The sequence below is a fragment of the Malaclemys terrapin genome, chromosome 2 (genome assembly GCF_027887155.1).
Source record: "Malaclemys terrapin pileata isolate rMalTer1 chromosome 2, rMalTer1.hap1, whole genome shotgun sequence".
In the NCBI taxonomy this organism is placed as follows: Eukaryota; Metazoa; Chordata; order Testudines; family Emydidae; genus Malaclemys; species Malaclemys terrapin.
The window spans coordinates 116,637,472-116,664,880 of NC_071506.1; the positions used below are offsets into that span (position 1 = coordinate 116,637,472).

The 27,409-nt window shown below is 46.4% G+C and overlaps 1 protein-coding gene across 6 annotated transcripts in view; it reads right to left on the reverse strand.

The window, feature by feature from the left end:
- Positions 1 to 27,409, reverse strand: part of FARS2 (phenylalanyl-tRNA synthetase 2, mitochondrial) — a 398,911-nt gene that overhangs the window by 71,131 nt on the left and 300,371 nt on the right. Inside the window, exon 8 of one of the 6 annotated variants that reach the window (XM_054018531.1) lies at positions 23,489 to 23,572. The exons of the other annotated variants lie outside the window; for them this stretch is intronic. Within the exon in view, the coding sequence (XP_053874506.1) occupies positions 23,545 to 23,572 (28 nt within the window). The 3' untranslated portion in view covers positions 23,489 to 23,544. Of the gene's footprint in view, positions 1 to 23,488; positions 23,573 to 27,409 lie in introns of those variants that run through there. 6 annotated transcript variants of the gene reach the window in all.

The window sequence follows — 27,409 nt, forward strand, 5'->3', positions numbered from 1 at the left end:
CACTAACAAGTAAGTTGTAAAGTAATTTTAAAAGAAATCTAACAGGTTTCCTGGGGTGAGGTGGTGATATTCCAGAGAGAAAACATTTGCACCATAAGAAAGATCCCCCATAAAACAGTTTCTGCACATAGAGACCTTGAAAAAGAAAGGGAAGCAGAAGAACAGTAAAGGCAATGACACTTCTGATATATTTTAAAATGTGCTTAAAATGACTTTGAATGGCGACACTGTCCAATAAACAAGGATCCCTTTAAAAAAAACAACGACCTTCAGCTGTTAGTGAAAGCCTGTAACAACTGAGAAATAATTTTTGTATTTACATCAGTCATTTTTTCCCAATTGTTAAAAAGTTCGAATTTACTTGTCCCTAAATTTTTTGCTCTGATGGGTACTTAGCTGATTTATCACATCAAACAAATAGAGTCATTAGTGTACTCAAAAGAAAACAAAAATCAATCTTGCCATCTGGTCATAATTTAGTGATTGAGGATTTAATTGTTAAGGAGTCATTCTTCATTTTTTACATTTATATAGTTTGCTAGCACAAATGGAAGAAAATTAAAGCACTAATGTAGGGCCAAATTGTCTGCAGGGGTAAATTGGTACAGTTCTACTGAAGTCAACAGAACTGCGTCAATTTACACCAGTAGAGAATTTGGCCCATAACGTGTCAAGCACTAGAGTTTTGTTTGAGGATTTCATGATACTCAGAAAGAATACAGCTGTGAATCTAGCAAGAAGCAATTAGGATTACAATTTCAAGTGTTGTCTAAAGGTTCACTCCTGTTAATTCTGTTTAAGTCAATCGGATTCATTCGGATCAAGAAATCCACAATGCTTTGAAAGCTTTCCTGGCAATCATTTCTTTTGTCTATGATGAAAACAGGCTCTGGCTACTGTCTTCTTTTAGTACAGGAAAAGCAAGCACTTACAGAACCATTGCCATGCTCTGGCAAAGTGTTTTATTCATATCCCATTAAACTATCATGCACTTTTTTTAGTTTCCATTTAGCATCCTTGCTGTTTGGAAAGGTGTTTCACTAAACAGATACCATTCACGCTTCAACTCATCTTATTCTTCCATTTACGAGCCTAATTCATTCAGTAATGCCACAACCCCAGTGTTTCTGATATCACAATTCAGAAACACCGCTGAAGTTTCTTTAATCTCACAAATTCTAAGCCAGTGGTGTAATGGAATGACTCAGGCAGGAGAAACAGGTTGATTGCAATGGGAAAAGCTTCTGTTTCTGTGCATACAAATATAAGCATTAAGGGCAAGGAAATATATAAGAATTACAAGATTAATGAGACATTAAGAGATGATTTGAGCAGTTTTTCTAGAAGTGCCCTGTACATAGCAATTGAAACTGCATCACCCATACACATAAATATGAGCAACCTCTCCTACCTTATTAAAAGTTGAAAACAGCAATCATTGATTTGGTACAAAGTACTTCCTGGGATTAAAAACCAACTGAAAATCCAAGCTAGTTATTCAGGGCCCAATCTGCCAAATTTTACTCAGGTAAGTAGTTCCACTGATTTAAAGGATTGCAATATGTGGCCTTACTCGGGGAAGGTTTTGTGCAAAGGCAGTTGTTATATGACAGTTGAATGAGGTTTTGTGAACGTGCATATTTCTAAGGCTTACTTAAATGTGACAATGATCGTTTAACTCTATAGTTATTATTGCTAATCATTTATATTGGGCCATAAATAGTAGGTGACTTGAAAACAGATAACAGGTCCCAGCCCTGAAAGGTTTACAACCGAAAGGCACGAAAGACACAGAAATAAGAAGACAGACAATTTACAGAGAACACAAAGTGTCCATTAGAGCCAAACACATCTTGGAAAAGGGATTTTATTTGAGTGTGTGGAGACAAAGGAAGATGTAGGAATCTTGGGGTATGTCTACACTACAGCCACTTCAGAATCACAACTGCAGCTACGTTGCTGTAGCACTGTAGTGTAGACCTTTCCTATATTGATGGAAGGGTTTTGGGGGGGGCTGTCAAGCGATTAAAAAAATTAATTGCATGATTAATCATGCTGTTAACAATAATAGAATACCATTTATTTAAATATTTTTGGATGTTTTCTACATTTTTAAATATATTGATTTCAGTTACAAGACAGAATAGAAAGTGTACAGATGCTACCAGCAGAAGGTTGATTTTCTTTTTTTGTGGTACAGGTTCTGTAGTTTCCACATTAGAGTGCTGTTGCTCTTTTTAGACTTCTGAAAGCATGCTCCACACCTCATCCCTCTCAGATTTTGGAAGGCACTTCAGATTCTTAAACCTTGGATCTAGTGCTGTAACTATCTTTAGAAATTTCAAATTGGTACTGTGACGGGTTGGATCACAGAACCCTTGGGGCTGCCAACTGATGTGCCAAGACTACTTCTGCCCCTGCTTTCCGCCCCGGCAGCTTAGGACTTCAGTGCCCTGCCTGGTTTGAGCCAGACCCGCTAGTCTGCTGCAAACCCAGACCCAGGTCTGAACCACGTCCCCTAACAGCTGTAGGCTTAACTGAAAGCAACTTACAGAAATGTTCCTGTCTTTATTACTCAGATGTCCAACTCCCAATGGGGTCCAAACCCCAAATAAATCTGTTTTACCCTGTATAAAGCTTATACAGAGTAAACTCATAAATTGTTCGCCCTCTATAACACTGATAGAGAGATATGCACAGCTATTTGCCCCCCCAGGTTTAATACATACTCTGAGTTAATTAATAAGTAAAAGATGATTTTATTAAATACAGAAAGTAGGATTTAAGTGGTTCCAAGTAGTGGCAGACAGAACAAAGTGAATTACCAAGTAAAATAAAATAGAACACGCAAGCCTATGTCTAAGAAACTGAATACAAATAAAACCTCACCAGTTCCAGTAAGCTTCCTTTTAGAGACTAGTCTCCCACTAGTCTGGGTCCAGCAATCACGCACACCCCCTGTAGTTACTGTCTTTTGTTCCAGTTTCTTTCAGGTATCTTTAGCCAGCTGAAGACAAAATGGAGGGGTCTCCCAGGGGTTTAAATAGATTTACTCTTGCGAGTGGAGACCCCCTCTTCACGCTTATGCAAAGTCTAGCTCCAAGATGGAGTTTTGGAGTCACATGGGCAAGCCAAGTATCCATGCATGACTCAGTTTTTACCAGCCAAGCCACATTCCTGGGAAGGTGCAGATGTGGATTGGCATCTTCAAGTTCATTGTTGGTTTAAGTGGTTTTTGATTGGGCACTTAATTTGCACTTTTGTCAAGAAGCTGACCAAATGCTCTACTAGGCTAGTTAAAATCAAGCCAGTACACAGCCAATATTCATAACTTCAAATACAAAAATGATACATGCATCCAAATAGGATGAATACATTCAGTAGATCGTAACCTTTACATAGATATGTTACATGGCATATGTAGCCTAAAATATATTCCAGTTGTATCACATATATATTCATAAGCATATTCCATAAAGCCTTATGGGGGGCACCGTCACAAGTACCTTCTTTGCATTTTGTCAAATCTACAGTGAAAGTGTTCTTAAAATGAACAACATATGCTGGGTCATCATCCGAGACTGCTATAACATGAAATATATGTCAGAATGCAGGTAAAACAGAGCAGGAGACATACAATTCTCCCCCAAGGAGTTCAGTCACAAATTTAATTATTGCGGGGGTTCTCAAACTGTGGGGCAGGAACCCAAAATGGGTCGAGACCCGATTTTAATGGGGTCGCCAAGGCTAGTGTTAGACTTGCTGTGGTACAGGTCCAAAGCTGAAGCCTGAGCCCCACCACTCGCGGCCAAAACCAAAGCCCGAGAGCTTCCGTCCTGGGCTGCGGGACTGAGGCTTCGGCTTCAGCCCTGGGCAGTGGGATTCAGGTTACAGGCCCCCTGCTGGGAACTGAAGCCCTTTGGGCTTTGATTCCCCCCACCCCTGCAGAAAGGGAGGTGGGGCTTGAGCTTTGCCCTCCCCCCTCCCCCCGTCTGAGGTGGTGGCGCTCAGGTGGGCTCAGGCTTTGGTCCCCCCTCCTGGGGTTGTGTAACAATTTTTGTGATCAGAAGGGTGTCACAGTGCAATGAAGTTTGAGAACTAAATTAACTGAATTAACACATTATTTTTTAACGAGCGTCTTCAGCATGGAAGCATGTCCTCTGGAATGGTGGCCAAAGCATGAAGGGGCATACGAATGTTTAGCATATCCGGCATGTAAATACCTTGCAATGCCAGCTACAAAAGTGCCATGTGAATGTCTGTTCTCACTTTCAGGTGACACTGTAAATAAGAAGCAGGCAGCATTATCTCCTGTAAACTTGTTTGTCTTAGCGATTGGCTGAACAAGAAGTAGGACTGAGTGGACCTGTAGGTTCTAAAGTTTTATCTATCATTGTGGATAGTTCTCTGAAAACATCCACTCAGTTTGTAGCGGCAGTCAAAAAAGCAAACAGAATGCTGGGAATAATTAAGAAAGGGATAGATAATAGGACAGAAAATATCATGTTGCCTCTATATAAATCCATGGTACGTTCACATTTTGAATACTGTGTGCAGATGTGGTCGCCCCATCTCAAAAAATATATGTGGGAATTGGAAAAGGTTCAGAAAAGGGCAATAAAAATGTCTAGGGGTATGGAATGGCTTCCGTATGAGGAGAGATTAATAAGACTCGGACTTTTCAGCTTGGAAAAGAGATGGCTAAGGGGAAATATGATTGAGGCCTATAAAATCATGACTGGTGTAGAGAAAGTAGATAAGGAAGTATTATTTACTACTTCTCATAACACAAAAACTAGGGATCACCAAATGAAATTAATAGGCAGCAGGTTTAAAACAAATAAAAGGAAGTATTTCTTCACACAACGCACAGTCAACCTGTGGAACTCCTTGCCAGAGGATGTTGTGAAGGCCAAGACCATAAAAGGGTTCACAAAAGAACTAGATAAATTCATCGAGGATAGGTCCATCAATGGCTATTAGCCAGGATGGGCAGGAATGGTGTCCCTAACCCCTGTTTGCCAGAATCTGGGAATGAGCGACAGGGGATGGATCACTTGATGATTACCTGTTCTGTTCATTCCCTCTGGGGCACTTGGCACTGGCCACTGTCAGAAGACAGGATACTGGGTTAGATGGACCTTTGGTCTGACCCAGTAGGGCCGTTCTTATGTATACATTGTTTTGTTTTTGAGTGCAGTTATGTAACAAAAAAAAATCTATATTTGTAAATTGCACTTTCACAATAAAGAGATTATACTTGCATGAGTGAGCTGAAAAATAATATTTCTTTTGTTTATCATTTTTACAGTGCCAATATTTGTAATTACAAATAATAATATAAAATTAGCACTGTTCACTTTGTATTCTGTGTTGTAACTGAAATCGATATATTTGAACATGTAGAAAAACATCCAAAATATTGAATAAATTTCAATTGGTATTCTATTGTTTAACAGTGCGATTAAAACTGTGATTAATCGTGATTAATTTTTTTAATCACAATTTTTTTTTTTAGTTAATTGTGTGAGTTAGCTGCGTTTAATCAACAGCCCTAGTTTTTTCCATTGATGTAGGTAATCCATCTCTCTGAGAGGTGGTAGCTAGGTCGATGGAAGAATCCTTCCATTGACCCAGCCAGGTCTACACTGGAGGTTAAGTCGATCTAACTACACGGCTTAGGGTGCAAAATTTTTCACAGTCCTGAGCAATGTAACCAGGTTGTCCTACATTTTAAGTGCAGACCAAGCCTTGGCATATACAATTTGAAGAGTTTAACAAAAGGTTCAAAGGTACTATTATCTTCTGAATACTAAACATTACTGAAATAATCTTGAATTCTTTAGGAAAACAAATTATAGAATAGTTTTAGGCATGAAGTAATCCAGTTTTACAGAATTTCACAGGGTTCTACAGAACTTACACCAAAACCTTCCATAATTTAATACAAAGTGATATGTTTTCTATACAGTTTTAAGTCATACTATAGAACAAATATATCCCTGCTATAGAATTCTAGTTTGTCTCAAAAATTCTACAAAAAGGTTATCATTCTCTAGGCAATTTTACAGGACTTTTCCGTAAGTGTTTCTTTAAATTGTATTTTCTCCCTGCCCCATGTCTGCATGATTTCCACTTACACAAGTCTAGCCAGTTTCAAAATATATAAGCCAAATTTTCTTAAGCACTGAGTGGATCTCTATAGCTTCCTGTTTAATACTGGAAGGTGTTAATGGCTGTCATTAGTTATAGACCTGGTTAAAGTCTAAGGGTGTATTAAGCACCTTTCATTCAGGTTAATAGAAGCTACTACCCAAGGCACTGACTAGCATGGGTAGGCCTGAACAGAAGCTAAAAGCCATGTTGGCAGAGGGGTTTCCCTGGAGACTGACTGCAAATGCAAGGTCTGAGGGATCGATTAGTTGTAGCTGTGTTTGTGAGAAGAAGAAAACCAAAACAAAACCAGCTAACAGCATGGCCCTGATTGGGAGTAGAGACAAGATCTTTGGGGCATAAGACTCACCGGAAAGACAGGTTTGGACACTGTGAACCAGGAAACTTCCTGCTGAGCTCAGGGAACTAGGACTTTGTGTACATTCTGTGTAAATAAACAGGACTGCACCAAAGACATACCTAACTTGTATCATCGTTTTCTGCTAATGGAAATAACTCGGTAAGGCCTAAAATATTGGCTAACTGCTTGAGCCAAAAATTATCGAATCTTAAAATCTCATAGAATTAAAGCCATAAATTGTGAGAGTTATAGATTCACTCAATGTTAGCATAAAACTGATATACTTTCTCATAGGCAGTCCATTGTACTCCGCCACTGACCAGTGACAAAGTGATATCCCCAAGTCAGAACTTGCTGGGAAATGAGTGTGGAAATGGATAGTTAGTAATTTTAGGGGAACAAATATGGAAGTCTAAAAACACGGGGAGGAAAATGTAGATTAATTTGTTTTTAAAGAAAATGCAGTACATTGGGGCATGTAGATAGAGTTGCCAGGTGTCTGGTAGAAAAGGGACCCTGGCGGCTCCGGTCAGTGGTGCTGTAGGGCTAAGGCAGGCTAGTTCCGACCTGTCCTGGCACTGTGCTGTGCCCGGAAGCTGCCAGCAGATTCAGCTCCTACGTGGGGGGGGCATGGAACTCTGCGCGCTGCTCCTGCCACAGCACCGGCTCCACACTCCCACTGGCCAGGAACTGCAGCCAATGGGAGCTGGTGTGTGTGTGTGTGTGTGTGTGCGCGCGCCTGCGGGCAAGAGCAGCGCACGGACTCCGCGGAGCCTCCTAGCCCCCCCACCTAGGAGCTGGACCTGCAGCCTCCTCCCACATTCCAAATCCCTTGGCCCCATCCCCCAGCCTGAGCCCCCTCCTGCATCCCAAATCCATCATCCCCAATCCCACCTCAGAGCCTGCACCCCCAGCCGGAACCCTGAACCCCTCCTGCAACCCAACTTCCTGCCCCAGCCCGTAGCCCCCTCCCACACCCTGAACCCCTCATTTTTGGCCCCACCCCAGAGCCCACACCCCTAGTTAGAGCCCTCACCCCCTCCCGGACCCCAACCCCCTGCCCCAGCCCAGTGAAAGTGAGTGAGGGTGGGGGAGAGTGAGCCACCGAGGGAGGGGGAATGTAGTGAGTGGGGGGTGGGGCCTTGGGGAAGGGGCAGGGCTAGGGTGTTTGGTTTTGTGTGATTAGAAAGTTGGCAACCCTTGATCCCCACATGCAGAAGGGAACTGCAGTGGTAAGTCATTCTTTAAAAAAAAAAAAAAGGTTTCCATTCATCTTTCAAATATAATCTATGCCATTTAATCTTCTTCAGTAGGTGCTACTATATAACAGCAGGCTGCAATGAGAGGTGAAGGGGGAGGATGGAGACACCTACTCACTGTTATGACAGCTATTGATCTTGAGAACACAGACTTAACAGCTATATACAACATTTTTGGACTATGCAGTTCATCCATCATTTACTCCTCAATCTAATCTCCAACCATATTGCCATTACCCAGGTCCCATCAAGCTGCACTAAATGAATCTTTCCACAGAAGTCTATGGGGCATGACTTGCTCCTCCTTGCCTGCACCATGGACATCTCAACCCTGATGGCTTTTTGAAGACATCCTCAGTGTTCTCATAAACAAAATTTCTCTTTGCCTCTGTACCCACTAGACAAGTTGGACAGCCAGAATACAGGAAACTGCTAACTGCAAATCAACTGTATTTCTAGTCACCTAGGGTTACTATTCGTCCGGATTCTGCCGGATATGTCCGGCTTTTTTGAGTTAAAAATAGCGTCCGGGGGGAATTTGTAAATGTCCGGATTTCCCCCCCATGCAGAGTGCGCGCGGCTGACAGGGCAGCTGGCCAGATCGTGCCACTCGCACAGGGCTCCGGCAGCCAGAGCCCTTGCTCCGCTTCCCCCTCCTCTCCTCTGCAACTTGAGACCACTCCCCTCCTCTCTCTCCCTCCCTCCCCGTCCCTGCATTCGCAGATCGCCGGCCGGCCATTCGCCTCGGGCCTCCGGCAGTCTGGAGCTCCGACCCTGCTCCCCTCCCCCTGCTGCCGAGCGCGTTGCTCTGCAGCACTCTGTTCTGAGCGGCATGGTAAGGGGGCCAGGGGGTCGGAGAAGCGGCAGGGAGGTTCTGGAGGGGGTAGTCAAGAGACAGGGAGCAGGGGGGAGGGTTGGATGGGTCAGGAGTTCGGGGGGGGGCTGTCTGGGGGTTGGGGGTGTAAGGTTTTGGGCAGTCAGAGTACAGGTGGGGGGGTCTCAGGAGGGGGCAGTTAGGGGACAAGGCACAGGGAGGCTTAGGTAGGGGGTGGGGTTCTGGAGGGCAGTTAGGGGCAGGGGTCCCAGGAGGGGGCAGTCAGGGGACAAGGAGCAGAGGGGTTTAGATGGGTCAGGAGTTCTGGGGGGGGCTGTCAGGGGGTGGGGAGTGGTTGGATGGGGCGTGGGAGTCCCGGGGGTCTGTCTGGGGGTGAGGGTGTGGATAAGGGTTGGGGCAGTCAGGGGACAGGTAGGGGGTAGCGTCCTAGGGGGCCAGTTAGGATGGGGGGAAGGTCTCAGGAAGGGGCAGTAAGGGGACAAGGAGCAGGGAGGCTTAGGTAGGGGGTGGAGTCCTGGGGGGCAATTAGGGGCAGGGGTCCCAGGAGGGGGCAGTCAGGGGACAAGGAGTGGGGGGGGGGTTGGGGGTTCTGAGGGGGCGGGAAGTGGGAGGGAGTGGAAGGGGCGGGGCTAGGGCAGGACGGGGCGGGGCTAGGGCGGGCTCCTCCCGTCCTCTTTTTTGATTGTTGAAATATGGTAACCCTATAGTCACCCCCTCCTCTGTCACCTTCTTTTCATCCTCTTGCCTTTCTACCTTTACCACAGGCTGCCTCCTGATTGAATTCAGACAGATATTTGGAACCATTATCAAACACAATAGACCACAATGAACAATATGCTCTTGGCTTGAAAAAAAAAAAATCTCAAGTTACTGTGTCCTCATTGTTTCTCAATTAAAGGACTGCAAAGTAGATTTAAACACTCATTGTGTCTCTGCAGCAACTGCTTTTAATGCAGTCAGGGTTTAGAGATACATTTTTTAAAGGTCAAACAGCTAATTTCAAATAGAAGAGGGGGGGGGAAATAGCTAAGCCACCTGCAGGAGAGGTGCCCTTATTCCAAAGCACCCATGCAAGTGCAGGCAACACTGCAGTTGAGGCGTGGAGCCACAGCTTCCTATTTTTGCCACTGCTGGTGCTAGTTATCAAAAGGGGACAAGGTGAATGTGGAGCCATGGCTCCACCCCTCTTCTGCCCAGCCAGCACACTGGGAGAGCGAACACACCATACCCATGTCAAGGGCAGAGCTATTACTGTGCTCTGCTTCCTGGGAGCTCTGGGAGGAAGTCTGGCTCCTGCCGCTGCTGCTGTGCAGCTCCTATGCACTTTATCCAGTGCTCCTCCACCCCCAGGCATGTTTCAAAAACTCTTTATAGTCCAGAGGAGCAAAGCTGTGCATGCATGTTTATACATCTCTGAACGGTGTCTCTCTGTCTGTCTATATATCAGAAATCATGTTTATTTCCTTCAACTACGAATCTCAATTATCGCACCAAATTATTCTGAGGGGGTAACAACAAAGATGCTGCTTTCAGTCCAACATGGATTTATTTCAAAGCAGTTTTCAACGTGCTCTAAGCAGCAGAAGCTGTAGAATTGTAAAACACAAGGCTGGCTGCCAAGACCAAGCTCTGCTGCAGCTGAGCAGGCAGCAGCTCAACATAAACAAAAATAATTGAAAATGAAAACCAAGAAAGGGATGAGGGGCTAGACGGGAGACGAAGCTGAAGCCAAGACTTAAAAAAAAAAGACAAGAGGGCTTTCCAGGGGGGAAGTGTGGCTCTTTTTTTTTTTTTTAAATCCTCCTAAATATGCATCTACCAGTGATTCCAGGAATTTGCATGGCCAGCAACAGATTTCGAATGTTTTTGTAATCTAAATAAACTATTGTAGTGAGTTAGAAACTGGTTAAAAGACTTCAGAGAATAAGAGGTCAGTTTTCAACATGGCCATAGGTACCCAAAGGATCAGTACCAGAACTGGAATTGCTTAATATATTGATTAATACTTTTTTTTTTAATTGACATTGAAAGAACATTTAGGTTGCAAAGTTAGGGTTACCATACGTCCGGATTTTCCCGGACATGTCCGGCTTTTGGGGGCTCAAATCCCCGTCCGGGGGGAAATCCCCAAAAGCCGGGCATGTCCGGGAAAATCAGGAGGGCTCTTTGGCCGGGGCCGCGGGGCCGGGGGTATGGTGCCGAGCCCGGCCGGGCGCGCGGTGCCGGGCCGGGGTCGCAGTGCCGGTCCGGGGTGGGTGCGGGGGCCGGGCGGGGAGCCAGGGGCGCGGTGCCGGTCCGGGAGCCGAGGAGACCGGGGGGGCCGCGGGGCCGGGGGGTCTGCGGGGCTGCGAGCCGGGGCGTCCGCTGGGCTGGGAGCCGGGGGGTCCGCTGGGCCGCGGGGTCCGCTGGGCCGGGAGGTCCGCGAGCCGGGGGGTCCGCGGGGTCCGCTGGGCCGCGAGCCGGGGGGGTCCGCTGGGCCGCGGGGTCCGCTGGGCCGGGAGGTCCACGAGCCGGGGGGTCCGCGGGGTCTGCTGGGCCGGTGGGTCCGCTGGGCCGCGAGCCGGGGGGGTCCGCTGGGCCGCGGGGCCAGGAGCCGGGGGGGTCCGCTGGGCCGCGAGCCGGAGGGGCCGCGGGGTCCGCTGGGCCGGGGGGGCCGCTGGGCTGCGGGCCGGGGGGTCCGCTGGGCCAGGAGCCGGGGGGTCCGCTGGGCCGCGGGGCCGCGAGCCAGAGGGGTCCGCGGGGCCGCGAGCCGGAGGGGCCGCGGGGTCCGCTGGGCTGGGGGGGCCGCTGGGCTGCGAGCCGGGGGGGCCGCGGGGCCGCGAGCCGGGGGGTCCGGGGGGCCGGCAGTGCTGGGCGGGCCAGGGGTGGTGGGCCGGGGCCGGCACCCCAGGGCCCGAGCCGACCCAGGCTGGAGCCGCCGGGGGGCCAGCCTGGGCCGCGCCTCCTCCCCCCACACCGCCCCTTACCTGCTACAGGCTTCCCGCGACTCAAATGTTCGCGGGAAGCAGGGGAGGGGGCGGAGACTTTGGGAGGGGGCGGAGTTGGGGCGGGGGCGGGGCTGGGGGCGGGGCCGGGGTCCCTGGGAGTGTCCTCCATTTGGAGGCACAAAATATGGTAACCCTAGCAAAGTTAAACACACAAAAGGTAGGAAATGCCATTTTACACTTGCAACCTTACTTCTATCCCCTAGTGCAGTGGTTTTCAAACTGCGGGTTGCGGAATGGAAGGCACTGGGTCGTGGTGGCTCTGGTCAGCACTGCCAACTGGGCCTTTAAAAGTCCCATCGGCGGTGCTGTCTGGCTAAGGCAGGCTAGTCCCTACCTGTTCCAACACCGTGCTGCTCCCAGGTCCTGCTCCTAGGCAGGGGGGCCATGGGGATCCACGCGCTGCCTCCGCCCTGAGCACCGGCTGTGCAATCCTATCTGGGAACCAGCCAATGGGAGCTGGGAGGGACGGACAGTGCCTGCGGGTGAGAGCCGTACGGAGCTGCTTGCCTGCCTCCGCCTTGGAGGTGGACCTGCTGCTGGCCGCTTCCAGGGCGCAGCGCGGTCTGCGGTGCCAGGACAGGCAGGAAGCCTGCCTTAGCACCCCTGCTGTGCCGCTGACCTGGAGCTGCCCGAGGTAAGCCCGCGCCCCAACCCTGTGCCCCAGCCCTGAGCCCCCCCAAACCCAGAGCCTCTTCTTGCACCCCAAACCCCTCATCCCTGGCCCCACCCCAGAGCCTGCACCCCCAGCCCAGAGCTGACCCCCTCCCGCGCCCCAGCCCTGAGCCCCCTCCCACACTCAACCCCTAATTCCTGGTCCCACCCCACAGCCCTCACCCCTGCACCCCAAACCTCTGATCCCCAGCTCTGTTGGGTCATAGGCATCAACAATTTTCTATAACTGGGTCACCAGAAAAAAAGTTTGAAAACCACTGCCCTAGTGCATCTGTCCTCAGCAGGGGCGGGGGCCTGTAATTTCCTGGGGCTCATGTCATTTAAAACTATCACAACACGTATGCCCAAGGGGCCGAATTAAGATTGCACAAGCAGATTTTTGCATATCATTTCCTCATTATTTGTTTCCTTGTTTTACAGAAAAAGGTAAAAAACAATTTGGTTATGTACAACTGTAATGACCTCTGCTCATGCATCATCAGCAGGATTTGAACCCTAACCCTTCACCACATGCCTCTACTGCTTGTAATACATGACCTAACTGATAGCAGAAGAAAGTTATCATCACAAATATGGGGGTCCTAGGGCCATGTGCTGGGTCCAGGGGATGGGTTGGGAGAAAGCCTGGCTTTCTCTCCCCAAAGCCTCTACTACATCTGCTATGGCAGCTCCTAGGTGTGTTCCCAGTGAAATGTCATTGTCGTCTGCTGGTGTTGTGGCACTGGACTGGCCTTAGAATGTTCATGCTCCCAAAATTTTCCTGAGGAATGCAAGTGAAAAGGAAAATGGAAATTTAACAGTTTATATAATCTCAGCAAAATCTGAATGGAAAACCAGAGGACAGGCAACAAAGGCACTTCTCTAACCTAAGGTCTTTCCCGTGCTGAACTTCAAAGGCCTGCTGCAAATGGTAGAGGTGTCAGACCTTCTCAAAAAGATCACTAGAATTTATAATGGAAAATGTTACACAATGTAAAGACAAGAATTGCCACCAGTTCCACTAGTGATTTGGAATATGGAGTAAACAGTGAGGTGGCAAAATTTGCAGATGAAAAGTGTGCAGGAAAAAGAGACCTGGACATCATGAACAGGACAATGAAAACAAATCTGCTAAATATGGAAGTGATCCAAAAAAACCAACAAACCAACCCCAAACAAAATGTTAGGATGTTCTCTAAGAATAGGATAGAAAATAACACTGAAAATATTTTAATGCCTGTATAAAAATCAATGGTATGTCCTCATCCTGAATACAGAGTTTAGTTCTGGTCACCACATCTAAAAATGTAACAGAAAACAAGGGGTCCCGAGAAGGGCAACAAAAATATTAGTCATGAAAAGACTTTCTGCCTGAGGAGAGATTGATGAGATTAGGTTTATTTGGTTTAGAAAGGAGATAAATAAGAAGGGGGCATGATAGAGTTATGTAAATAATGAATGGTACAGAGAAAATAAGTTGAGAGCTCACACTCTCATAACATAAAGCAAAATGCAATGAAATGGAAAGAACCAATAAAAAGGAAACACATTTTTACACAACAGATAAATAACCGGTGGGACTCATTGCCACAAAACATCGTCGATGCCAAGAGCTTAGGAAGATTCAAACATGATTAGATATGGATAATGAGAACATCCACACAGTTACATCAGATTTCAAAAAGTATGTATGGAATAAACCCTCGTGATTCAGGACATAAATCAATTACTAACTGATGGGGATTAGGAAGAAATTCTCCTACAGGTAGATTATTTCATAATTGTCCATTATGGAGTTTCTTACACCTTCCTCCGAAGCATCAAGTATTAGCCAATGTTGGATACATGACACTGGAGTAGATGGACCACTAATCTGACTGATATAGCAATTCCTATGTTTCTGTTACAGATTTTCAGCCAGCACTTATGTCTAAGGATAACAAATGTCAGGGTTAGGTTCACTATTACGCTGAAAGGAATGTGCTGGGTTTTCTGAGCAACCTAGATTAGACCAAAAAACCCCAAATTTTACAGCCACTGTGACAAACTCACTGTCATTTCACTTCCAATCTTCCTAATGCTCTATCCCAAACTCCTTGATCTCTTTGGGATTTTTTGGGTGTTTATTTTTCATTCTCCCATTTCATCTTTTAATACACATAAACATTTTAATCTTGTTAATTTTTGAGCATCCAGGAAAATACTGCAGGCAATAACAAAAGCAAGAACAATGCATGTTTTTCATGTCCTAGTGCTGCTATGTATGGTCAACCTTATGGAGCGCACTGCATTACAAATCTGCAAATTTACTCTTTTTGAGAACAAGATTTTCTGAAGACAGCAGAGTTCGAAAGGAGGGCATTAGAGTTTCTGAAGAGGAAAATGCTGCCAACCATACCAATGCCTAAAGCAGCCAGTGACTTGCAAATAACACTCCAAGTAACACCAGGCAAGAACTCTATTAGACATACAAAAAGAGAGCTTACAAAAACTTAGTATAAAGGCAATAAACATGCAAGTCTAGTTTGGCAGGACCAAAGCCTACAACGATGCTTCACCCCTTCCAAAATATTGTATTCTGCAGTATACTGCTGGATATAAAATCATAATAAACACTAGATGAATTGCCATATCTGAGGGTAAATCTAGAAAGCCTAATGTGGCATTTCATATACTTGATCAGACAATCGGCATAGTGAAGCACTATGTCTTAAGTGCAAAAAAATGATAATGAATCTGCCTTTCATTTCTGTGAGGCCATAGAAATTTGGACTCTTAGCCCTGGTCTACACTATGAGTTTAGTTCCAATTTAGCAGCGTTAAATCGAATTAACCCTATACCCATCCACACAACGAAGCCATTTACTTCGACATAAAGGGCTCTTAAAATCGATTTCTGTACTCCTCCCCGATGAGGGGAGTAGCGGCGAAATCGACATTGCCATTTCGAGTTAGGGTTAGTGCAGCCGCAATTCGACGGTATTGGCCTCCGGGAACTATCCCACAGTGCACCATTGTGACCGCTCTGGACAGCAATCTGAACTCGGATGCACTGGGCAGGTAGACAGGAAAAGCCCCGCGAACTTTTGAATTTCATTTCCTGTTTGCCCGGCGTGCAGAGCACAGGTGACCACTGAGAGCTCATGAGCACAGGTAACCATGCAGTCCGAGAATCGAAAAAGAGCACCAGCATGGACCGTACGGGAGGTACTGGATCTGATCGCTATATGGGGAGAGGATTCCGTGCTAGCAGAACTACATTCCAAAAGACGAAATGCCAAAATATTTGAAAAAATCTCCAAGGGCATGATGAAGAGAGGCCACAATAGGGACTCACTACAGTGCCGCGTGAAAGTTAAGGAGTTCAGACAAGCCTACCAGAAAACCGAAGAAGCAAACGGAAGTTTCGGGGCAGAGCCGCAGACATGCCGTTTCTACACTGAGCTGCACGCAATTCTGGGGGGTGGCTGCCACCACTACCCCACCTCTGACCGTGGATTCCAAGGAGGGGGTAATCTCAGCCATGCCTGAGGATTCTGCAGACGGGGAAGATGAGGAGGAGGAGGAGGACGACGAGCTTGTGGAGAGCACACAGCACTCTGTTCTCCCCAACAGCCAGGATCTTTTTCTCAGCCTGACTGAAGTAACCTCCCAACCCTCCCAAGGCATTATCCCAGACCATGAAGCCATGGAAGGGACCTCTGGTGAGTGTACCTTTGTAAATATAAAACATGATTTAAAAGCAAGCTTTTTTTAATGATTAATTTGCCCTGAGGACTTGGGATGCAATCGCGGCCAGTACAGCTACTGGAAAAGTCTGTTAACATGTCTGGGGATGGAGCAGAAATCCTCCAGGGACATCTCCATGAAGCTCTCCTGGAGGTACTCCAAAAGCCTTTCCAGAAGGTTTCTGGGCAGTGCAGCCTTATTCTGTCCTCCATGGTAGGACACTTGACCATGCCATGCTAGTAGCAAGTAATCTGGTATCATTGCATGACAAAATCTGGCAGCATATGGTCCTGGTGTTTGCTGGCATTCAAGCAACATCCGTTCTTTATCTCACTGTGTTATCCTCAGGAGAGTGATATCGCTCATGGTAACCTGGCTGAAATACGGGAATTTAATTATGGGGACAGAGGTGGCCGTTCCTACTGGTCTGTTTGCCTGTGGCTGAAAAGAAATCCTTCCCTGCAGTTAGCCAAGCGGGGGGGGGGGGGGGGGGGGAGAATTGACGCTGAGCTTTTCGCGTTTGGCTAGCAGGGATCTTCCCTGATACCAGCCACGCAGTGGGGGGAGGGATAAAGCGACCATCCCAGAGAATTGGATGGGGGGGTGGGTTAGTTTGGTTTCTGCTGCTGCACGTTAACAGGAAAACCGCAGACTCAACGGGCTCTGCTTGGTATGTGGGAAAGGAGGGCGCTGCTTTTCTGAAGGCTGCAGAAGCCGAAAGACAATGGCTTACCATGGTCACATGCAAGCCGAATTCTGTTGCCCGGACCTGCATCTGTGATTTCTAACATCAAAGCTGCAGGCACTCAATATTAAGATGCAAAATGCGACCTTGTACTGAAATCACATGTGCTATGTAATGTGAATAGTGTTGTTCACCGTGAAAGAGTATAAGCATTGTTCTGTAAAATGTATCTTTTTAAATACTTCTCTCCCTTTTTTCCCTCCCTCCTGCAGCTGCAAATTTTTCAAGCCTACCTCCTCCATCCTGAAGGCTATCTCAGATAAGGCAGCAGAAAAAAAGGACGCGAGACGAAATGTTCTCTGAAATCATGAAACTGACCCGCAATTAAAGAGCTCATCTGAATGAGTGGAAGGACGCGGTATCAAAGTACAGGAAAGATGCCAGTGAACGTGAGGCCAGGAGGGACGTGAGGACATGAGTGACCAACGTGAGGACATGAGGGACCAACGTGAGGAGAGGAGAGACGCTCGAGATGAGAGGTGGCGGCAGGAAGATCAGAGGAGGCAGGATGCAACGCTGGGGCTGCTGCGTGAGCAAATGGACATGCTCTGGCATCTGGTGGAGCTTCAGGAATAGCAGAAGGGTCACAGAGTGCCACTGCAGCCCCTGTATAACCACTCTCCCCCCTCACCATGTTCCATAGCCTCCTCACCCAGACTTGTAAGAATGCGGGGGGTGGGGGGGAGGCTCCGTGCACCCTCCCTCTCCACCCCAGTGGACAGCCCAACCAAATGGCTGTCATTATTTTGAACTTTTTTAGTGGCCTTTTCCTTCCCTCCTATCCTCCTCCCAAACCCCACCCGAGCTACCTTGTCAGCTCTCTCCCTCTTTTTATAATAAATTAATAAAGAATACATGATTTTTAAACGATAGTGACTTTATTTCCTTTGAAGGCAAGCTCTGATCGAAGGGGGAGGGTGGGTTGCTTACAGGGAATGAGTCAATCAAGGGGGCGGGTTTTCATCAAGGAGAAACAAACAGAACTTTCACACCGTAGCCTGGCCAGTCATGAAACTGGTTTTTAAAGCTTCTCTGATGCGCAGCGCTTCCTGGTGTGCTCTTCTAATCACCCTGGTGTCTGGCTGCACGTAATCAGCGGCCAGGTGATTTGCCTCAGCCTCCCACCCCTCCATAAAGGTCTCTCTCACAGAGATTGTGGAGCACACAGCAAGCAGCAATAACAATGGGAATATTCACAGATTCTAGGACTGGAAGGGACCTCGAGAGGTCATCGAGTCCAGTCCCTTGCCCTCATGGCAGGACCAAATACTGTCTAGACCATCCCTGATAGACATTTATCTAACCTACTCTTAAATATCTCCAGAAATGGAGATTCCACAACCTCCCTAGGCAATTTATTCCAGTGTTTAACCACCCTGACAGTTAGGAAGTTTTTCCTAATGTCCAACCTAAACCTCCTTTGCTGCAGTTTAAGCCCATTGCTTCTTGTTCTATCCTTAGAGGCTAAGGTGAACAAGTTTTCTCCCTCCTCGTTATACCTGAAAACTGCTATCTTGTCCCCTCTCAGTCTTCTCTTTTCCAAACTAAACAAACCCAATTCTTCCAGCCTTCCTTCATGGGTCATTTTCTCAAGACCTTTAATCATTCTTGTTGCTCTTCTCTGGACCCTCTCCAGTTTCTCCACATCTTTCTTGAAATGCGGTGCCCAGAACTGGACACAATACTCCAGTTGAGGCCTAACCAGAGCAGAGTAGAGCGGAAGAATGACTTCTCGTGTCTTGCTCACAACACACCTGTTAATACATCTCAGAATCATGTTTGCTTTTTTTGCAACAGCATCACACTGTTGACTCATATTTAGCTTGTGGTCCACTATAACCCCTAGATCCCTTTCTGCCATACTCCTTCCTAGACAGTCTCTTCCCATTCTGTATGTGTGAAACTGATTTTTCCTTCCTAAGTGGAGCACTTTGCATTTGTCTTTGTTAAACTTCATCCTGTTTACCTCAGACCATTTCTCCAATTTGTCCAGATCATTTTGAATTATGACCCTGTCCTCCAAAGCAGTTACAATCCCTCCCAGTCTGGTATCATCTGCAAACTTAATAAGCGTACTTTCTATGCCAATACTGGTTTGGCTGAGGTCTGAGCGAGTCAGTAACGTGCGCCAGCGACCCTTTAAACGTCCAAATGCACATTCTACCACCATTCTGCACTTGCTCAGCCTGTAGTTGAACAGCTCCTGACTACTGTCCAGGCTGCCTGTGTATGGCTTCATGAGCCATGGCATTAAGGGGTAGGCTGGGTCCCCAAGGATAACTATAGGCATTTTAACATCCCCAATGGTTATTTTCTGGTCTGGGAAGTAAATCCCTTGCTGCAGCTGTTTAAACAGAGTAGTGTTCCTGAAGATGCTAGCGTCATGATCCCTTCCCAGCCAACCCACGTTGATGTTGGTGAAACATCCCTTGTGATCCACCAGTGCTTGCAGCACCATTGAAAAGTACCCCTTGCAGTTTATGTACTGGCTGCCCTGGTGCTCCGGTGCCAAGATAGGGATATGGGTTCCTTCTATCGCCCCACCAAAGTTAGGGAATCCCATTGCAGCAAAGCCATCCACTATGACCTGCACATTTCCCAGAGTCACTACCTTTGGTAGCAGCAGCTCAGTGATTGCTTTGGCTACTTGCATCACAGCAGCCCCCACAGTAGATTTGCCCACTCCAAATTGATTCCCGACTGACCGGTAGCTGTCTGGCGTTGCAAGCTTCCACAGGGCTATCGCCACTTGCTTCTCAACTGTGAGGGCTGCTCTCATCTTGGTATTCTGGCGCTTCAGGGCAGGGGAAAGCAAGTCACAAAGTTCCATGAAAGTGCCCTTATGCATGCGAAAGTTTTGCAGTCATTGGGAATCGTCCCACACTCGGAACACTATGCGATCCCACCCATCTGTGCTTGTTTCCCGGGCCCAAGATCAGCGTTCCACGGCTATAACCTGCCCCATTAACATCATGATCTCCAAAGCGCCGGGGCCCGCGGTTTGAGAGAATTCTGTGTCCGTGTCCATGTCCTCATCACTCTCGTTGCCGCGCTGCAGTCGCAGCCTCCTCCTCACCTGGTTTTCCAGATTCTGGTTCAGCATAAACTGCACGATAATGCACGAGGTGTTTACAATGTTCATGACTGCTGTCTTGAGCTGAGCGGGCTCCATGCTATGGTATGGTGTCTGCACAGTTCACCCAGAAAAAAAGGCGCAAAATGGTTGTCTGCCGCTGCTTTCACGGAGGGAGGGGTGAGGCTGTACCCAGAACCACCAATGACAATGTTTTTTGCCCCATCAGGAATTGGGATCTCAACCCAGAATTCCAATGGGTGGGGGAGACCGCGGGAACTATGGGAGAGCTATGGGATAGCTACCCACAGTGCAACGCTCCGGAAATCGACGCTAGCCTCGGTACATGGGTTCCGAATTAATGTGCTTAGTGTGGCCGCATGCACTCGACTTTATACAATCGGTTGCCCAAAATCGAATTCTGTAAATTCGAAATAATCCAGTAGTGTAGACATACCCTTAGGCTTTCATACTGAAGAAGCTACTTTCACAAGGCATGAAAAGAATGGAATTGGTGGCTAAGTAAAGGGCAGATACATACTGCAGTACCTACATTTCATTTGTAGTTCATCATTATGTGTAAAACCTAATGGCTGAGATCAGAAGCTACTGTAATACAATTATTCATAATTACTACTACTTCATACTACTGAGCAAATAACAGTGTGTCCCTCTTGACTAACAAGTGTATTTTTATGACTATTATATTTCTGAGTGTGGTAGCAAGGAAGGCCAGGATGCCAGAAGAGAAATGACTGAATTAGTGCAGACAGATTAGGTTTTAGGAGGAAAGAAAATATTTAGGATATAATCCAAAACTTATTGAAGTCATGGAAAGATTCCTACTGATTTCAACGGCCTTTGGATGAAGTTCTTGGTGCTTGATCCTGCATTTCCTACACACAAAGTCCACTGAAATCAACAGGTTTGGTCGCCACCGAATGCAGGATGGGCCTTTAAACAACTACAATCACTGTCATAACACCTTAATTTAACTAACATGGTAGTATCAGTAAGTAAAACACAACTTTATTTTGTGTATCACTTTTCCTACAACACTTATGAAATGCTTTGGACAGATCAATAATACAAGCACACAACAGCACAAAGAAAAGTTATAATTATTTCATATCTCATCATCACAAATACAAAGCTGAACATTTTGATATGCAATATCCACAAAGGTGCTGGAAAGATACTGCATGGCTACACAGTCCGTAATTTTGGAATTGTGCCCAGAGACGTATGGAGAGATTGTTATGTCATTGTCTGGAATTGCTAAGGACAAAGCATCCTGAAAGCTTTCTCAACAACGCAGGTGAAGTGAAGGGAGATCTAACTTCTTTAAGAGAGTTGCTCCTACAGTTGTGTTGTCATAATGGATTTGAGGGGAAGTGGAAAACAAGGATCTGAATGTCAATATGACTAGATGAAAATGTCCATCAACAGGAAAGATGGTAAAGAGTGAGGGCCCGAGCCACCGCTGTTATCCAGCTTTACGCCATGTATGTCTGTAGGAGTTACACCAGTGTAATGGTATGTCTACACTACAAAATTAGGTCGAATTTATAGAAGTTGATTTTTTTATAAATCAATTTTATACAGTCAATTGTGTGTGTCCCCACTTAAAACCATTAACTCGGCGGAGTGCGTCCACAGTACTGAGGCTAGTGTCAACTTCCAGAGCATTGCACTGTGGGTAGCTATCCCACAGTTCCCGCAGTCTCCGCCGCCCATTGGAATTCTGGGTTGAGATCCCAATGCCTGATGGGTCAAAAACAGTGTCGCAGGTGGTTCTGGGTACATGTCGTCAGGCCCCCCCTCCGTGAAAGCTATGGCAGAGGATCGTTTTGAGCCTTTTTTCCTGGGTTACCCGTGCAGACGCCATACCACGGCAATCTTGGAGCCCGCTCAGCTCAGCGTCACCGTACGTCTCCTGGGTGCTGGCAAACATGGTGCTGCATTGCTACACAGCAGCAGCTCATTGCCTTTTGGCAGCAGATGGTGCATTAAGATTGGTAGCCATCGTCGTCGTCTCCTGGGTGCTCTTTTAACCGACCTCAGTGAGGTCAGTCAGGGGTGCCTGGGCAGACATGGGTGCTCCTGGCAGACCTCGGTGATGTCTGTCAGGGGCGCCTGGGCAGACATGGGTGCTCCTGGCAGACCTCGGTGAGGTCTGTCAGGGGCGCCTGGACATAAATGGGAGTGACTCCAGGTCATTCTCTTTTTAAGTTTCATCTCCTGAAGATTCAGTCCTGCCTGCAGTCGTACTGCACTGTCTTCTGGCAAGCAGCTAGGAGACGACGATGGCTAGCATTTGTACTGCATCATCTTCTGGCGAGCAGCCAGGAGACGACGATGGCTAGCAGTCATACTGCACCGTCTGCTGCCAGCCTAAGATGTATAAAAGAGATGGAGTGGATCAAAACAAGAAAGAGACCAGATTTGTTTTGTATTCATTTGTATTCATTTGCTCCCTCCTTCCTCCCTCCGTGAAATCAACGGCCGACAATCATTTCAGTGAGGTCTGTCAGGGGCACTTTGAAAAGTTTAATGGCGATTCAATCCTGCCTGGAATAGTGCGGGGAGGGATAGCTCATTGTTTTGAGCATTGGCCTGCTAAACCCAGGGTTTTGAGTTCAATCCTTGAGGGGGCCATTCTGTGTGACAGTTGTGTGTGTTTCTCTTTGATGCAAACCCACCCCCTTTGTTGATTTTAATTCCCTGTAAGCCAACCCTGTAAGCTATGTCGTCAGTCGACCCTCCCTCGGCACTGCTGCGGGTCCCTGTTATAGCCTCTGTCCTTCATGCCCTTGGAGATTTTTTCAAATGTTTGGGCAATTCATCTTTTGGAACAGAGTTCTGATAGCATGGATTCATCACCCCATACAGCGATCAGATCCCGTACCTCCCGTTCAGTCCATGCTGGAGCTCTTTTACGATTCTGGGACTCCATCATGGTCACCTCTGCTAATGAAATCTGCACTCACCTGCAGATTGCCATGCTGGCCAAACAGGAAATGAGAAACAAAAGTTTGCAGGTCTTTCCCTGTCTACCTGGCCAGTGCATCTGAGTTAAGAGCGCTGTCCAGAGCGGTCACAATGGAGCACTCTGGGATAGCTCCCGGAGGCCAATTCCGTCAAATTGCGACCACACTACCCCACACTATGCCAAATTCGACCCAGCAAGGTCGATTTCAGCGCTAATCCCCTCGTTGGGGGAGGAGTACAGAAATCAATTTTAAGAGCCCTTTAAGTCGAAAAAACGGCTTTGTTGTGTGGACGGGTGCAGGGTTAAATCGATGTAACGCTGCTAAATTCGACCTAAACTCGTAGTGTAGACCAGGGCTAAGACTGGGGGAAAGCAGTGGAGAATCAGGTCACAACCTGTTTGTCTAAAGAAAGAAATGATTGGAAGAGAATCTCATTTCTCACATTTGCTCAAAGTTCTCCTGTCAGGATATAGGACCCTTTCAGGTGCTGGCACTGATTAGTTTAATACAGACCTACAGGAGCGTGTGTGGGGAAAAGTGGCACGGGTGCTGAATAAGAAATCTGACAATCTAACATCTTGTAGAAGGTTATAGCAGGAGAATAAATCAGACTGAAATTTCTTTATTCTTTTGTCCAAAGGAAGTTAACAACAACAAAGATATTAAATACCGCACTTAATCCAGGGTGGAAGTTCCCAATTCTTTATTAATAGGAAGAAGCCCAACTGGTGATGATCAACTTCAAATGTTATGAAAAATCATGGATATGTTGAGAATTGGAGGAAACTGTTGAGACAAATGAATATGCTAGAATGGTGGCTCAACAAGAGTGACAGGTAATGTGTGCTTTTATTTTTTAATTCAAATCTCTCGGGCACAGCTTAAATGGCACAGCATCTTAGCTCACCTGATAATTTCTCTCTATGACTGTGCTTCAACAAGGTAGTTCTTAAATTTGTTGAATCAGGAAGTTCCAGCATATTCCTAAAATGCTACTGCACTCTGCTGGAAGTAAACTATGCAAATACAGTTGGGTCATCAAACATATGTTTCTTCTGAATTGTTTAATAACAGTTCATCCATTTGATCCTCTGATCAGCAGAGACTACTGGATGGCTTTTAGCACATACCCTTCAAACTTGGAACAACTTTACTGATTTGGCTGTACTCACTTTTGTTTGTTTTCATATACAGTCTGAGCATTCAACCTTATTCTCGTTACACTTCTTTCCTAAATGTGCTTCTTTTTATGTATAATAATAAATAAATATTAATACAGTAATAATAAACAGCTATACTGTGTATATATATCAGCATCCTCTCAACTAATAGAATTAACTAGTTAAGTACATCTGATTTCACTGTATATGTTAAAACTGATATATCTTGTAATTAGAACCCCAACAAAAACAAAACAAACAAACAATAATAAAACAATAGTAAGGTATATCTAGTTTGGATCTGTAAGTACTTCAAACTGTTATATGATAATGAATTGAGTATTAGAGATAAGATAAAATAGATGAGATGAAAGTAGAAATGTTTATATGTTGAATGCAACACAAGAATATTGATAATGTATTTTGTTATGGCAAATTATGTTTGTGAGAAGTTATTTATGAGCCCCAAAATATACCATCTCTGAGAGGCATCAATTAGCAGTATCTGGGATGGGATGGATATGTATGAACTCCAATCCAACTTACAACTGTGATGGATGCTGTATAAAAGCCCACATTGATAGCGTGAGACAAGAAAATTATCCCAAACCAATTCTTCAGCTTTGTGATAGAATTTTAACCTGAGGTTTCCAGAAGCCCTGGAAAGCCCAACTAGCCCCCCCAACTACCCAATGCTTTGCATTACAAAACTGCCGCTTCTGAGTGGGGCTGAATTGCTCAGGAGATTTGCTCAATTCGACGGTATTGGCCTCTGGGAGCTATCCCACGGTGCACCATTGTGACCACTCTGGACAGCAATCTGAACTCGGATGCACTGGCCAGGTAGACAGGAAAAGCCCCGTGAACTTTTGAATTTCATTTCCTGATTGCCCAGCGTGGAGCACTGATCAGCACAGGTGACCACGCAGTCCCAGAATCAAAAAAGAGCTCCAGCATGGACCTAACAGGAAATACTGAATCTGATCTCTGTGTGGGGAGATGAATCTGTTCTATCAGAACTCTGTTCCAAAAGACGAAATGCCAAAACATTTGAAAAAATCTCCAAGGCCATGATGGACAGAGGCCACAACAGGGACTCAACACAGTGCTGCGTGAAACTTAAGGAGCTGAGACAAGCGTACCAGAAAGCCAAAGAATCAAATGGACGCTCACGGAGGGAGGGGTGACTGACGACTGTAGCTATCCCACAGTTCCCGCACTCTTTGAAAACCATTTGAATTCTCGGTTGAGCTCCCAATGACTGAAGGGTCAAAAACATTGTCGTGGGTGGTTCAGTGTATATGTCGTCAGCCACTCCCCTACCCCCCATGAAAGCAAAGGTAAAAAATAGTTTCTCGCCTTTTTTCACTGTCACCGTATGTCTACTGGATGCTGCTGGCAGACGCGGTGCTGAAGCGCTACACAGCAGCATCCCCCTGCCTTGCCTTGCGGATGGCAGACGGTGCAGTATGACTGGTAACCGTCATTGTTGTCCTGTGGGTACTCCTGGCTGGCCTTGGTGAGGTCGGTCGGGGGCGCCTGGACAAAAAAGGGAACGACTCCAGGTCATTCTCTTCTTTAAGTTTTGTGTAATGGAGATTCAGTCCTGCCTGGAATATCATGCCAGCTGGAGGCTTCTGCCTCAGGCTGCTCTCCCAGTCAGCAGCACCGCGCGGTCGCACCTACCCCAGCCTACCCCTTGCTCCCAGAGCTCACAATCAGATATTTTTTGCTGCAAATAAAAAAATAAAGCTGCCGTTTAGAACTGTCCCCGAACATACATATCCTGGGACATTTTGTATTTTACCAGTGTCAACCAAAGGCCCACACACAAATGGAGATTCAGTCCTGCCTGTGCTTCTATCCTAGTGCTTATCACAGACTCCCATTTTCAGCTATAGGCTGAGCAAGTGCAGAATGGTGGTTCACTCGACTTAGCTGTAAGCCAGGCGCCCTCCTCTCCCCCCTTTGATCTCTGCTTGCAGAGGCAATAAAGTCAGTGATGTTTCAAATTCATGCATTCTTTATTACTTCATCACACAAAAGGGGGGATAACTGCCACGGCAGCCCAGGAGGGGTGGGGAAGGAGGGAAGCAACGGGTGGGGTTGTTGTAGGGGCACCCCCTAGAATGGCATGCAGCTCATCATTTCTGCGGGATGTCTGGGGCTCTGACCCGGAGCGGCCGTTTGCTTCTCTGGTTCTTTAGTAGGCTTGCTTGATATTCTAGGCAGGACTGACTCTCCACTAGAAAAAAATTAAAGAAGAGAATGACCTGGGGAGTCATTCCCATTTTTGTCCAGGCGCCCCCGACCGACCTCACCGAGGCCGGCCAGGAACACCCATGACAGCAGCAGATGGTACAGTATGGCTGGTAACTGTCTTTGGTAACTTGCAAAGGCAAGGGGATGCTGCTGTGTAGCGCTGCAGTACCGCGTCTGTCAGCAGCGTCCAGTAGACATACGGTGACAGTGAAAAAAGGCTGAACAGGCTCCATGGTTGCTGTGCTATGGCGTCTGCCCGGGCAATCCAGGGAAAAGGGTGCGAAATGATTGTCTGCCATTGCTTTCACGGAGGGAGGATTGACTGACGACATTTACCCATAACCACCCGCGACAAATTTTTGGCCCCATCAGGCATTGGGATCTCAATCCAGAATTCCAATGGGTGGGGGAGACTGCGGGAACTATGGGAGAGCTATGGGATAGCTACCCACAGTGCAATGCTCCAGAAGTCGACGCTAGCCTCGGTACATGGATGCACACCGCTGAATTAATATGCTTAGTGTGGCCGCATGAACTCAACTTTATACAATCGGTTGCCAAAAATCGAATTCTGTAAATACGGAGTAATCCCATAGTGTAGACATACCCTCAGATAAGACAATACCAAGGTCCTGAGCTTATGTATTAATGAAACATCCTGTGGCAATTTTTTCTTTTGTTTTTAAAAATAATTAACAGGAGAGGGGAGATTATAATGATCTGAAAAAAATTAATATGGTTACATCAAACTACTGAAATCATATTATAAATACAAATACTATCAATAGATATTAAATCCCATATCAGCTTCACATAAAATTACTATTACAGGACTGTTCATCTGAATATTTCAAAGTGATTTACAGCACTATCATCATCTACATTTTACAAACAGAAAGGCTTAATATTTATGTAAGGTTACATAGCCAGTCATGTGCAGAACTTGGAATAAAACGAAGATTCTCATTTAACTCTCTGCTGGAAAAGCAGAAGCTTTTGGCAAAATTCTAGTTTGGTAAATTAGCCTTTGGGCTAATAACCTACCTAAAATCCTATCTGAAATTTCTATATTATTCCACATCTCCTTCTATGTGTTAATCAGCTACCATATTCCATCCCAGAAGGGTCTAAGTTTCAGTGATTGATGCAGGTATCCTTGTATGGCATATAGATATTTGTTGCATTTGCAAGGCACTTTGAA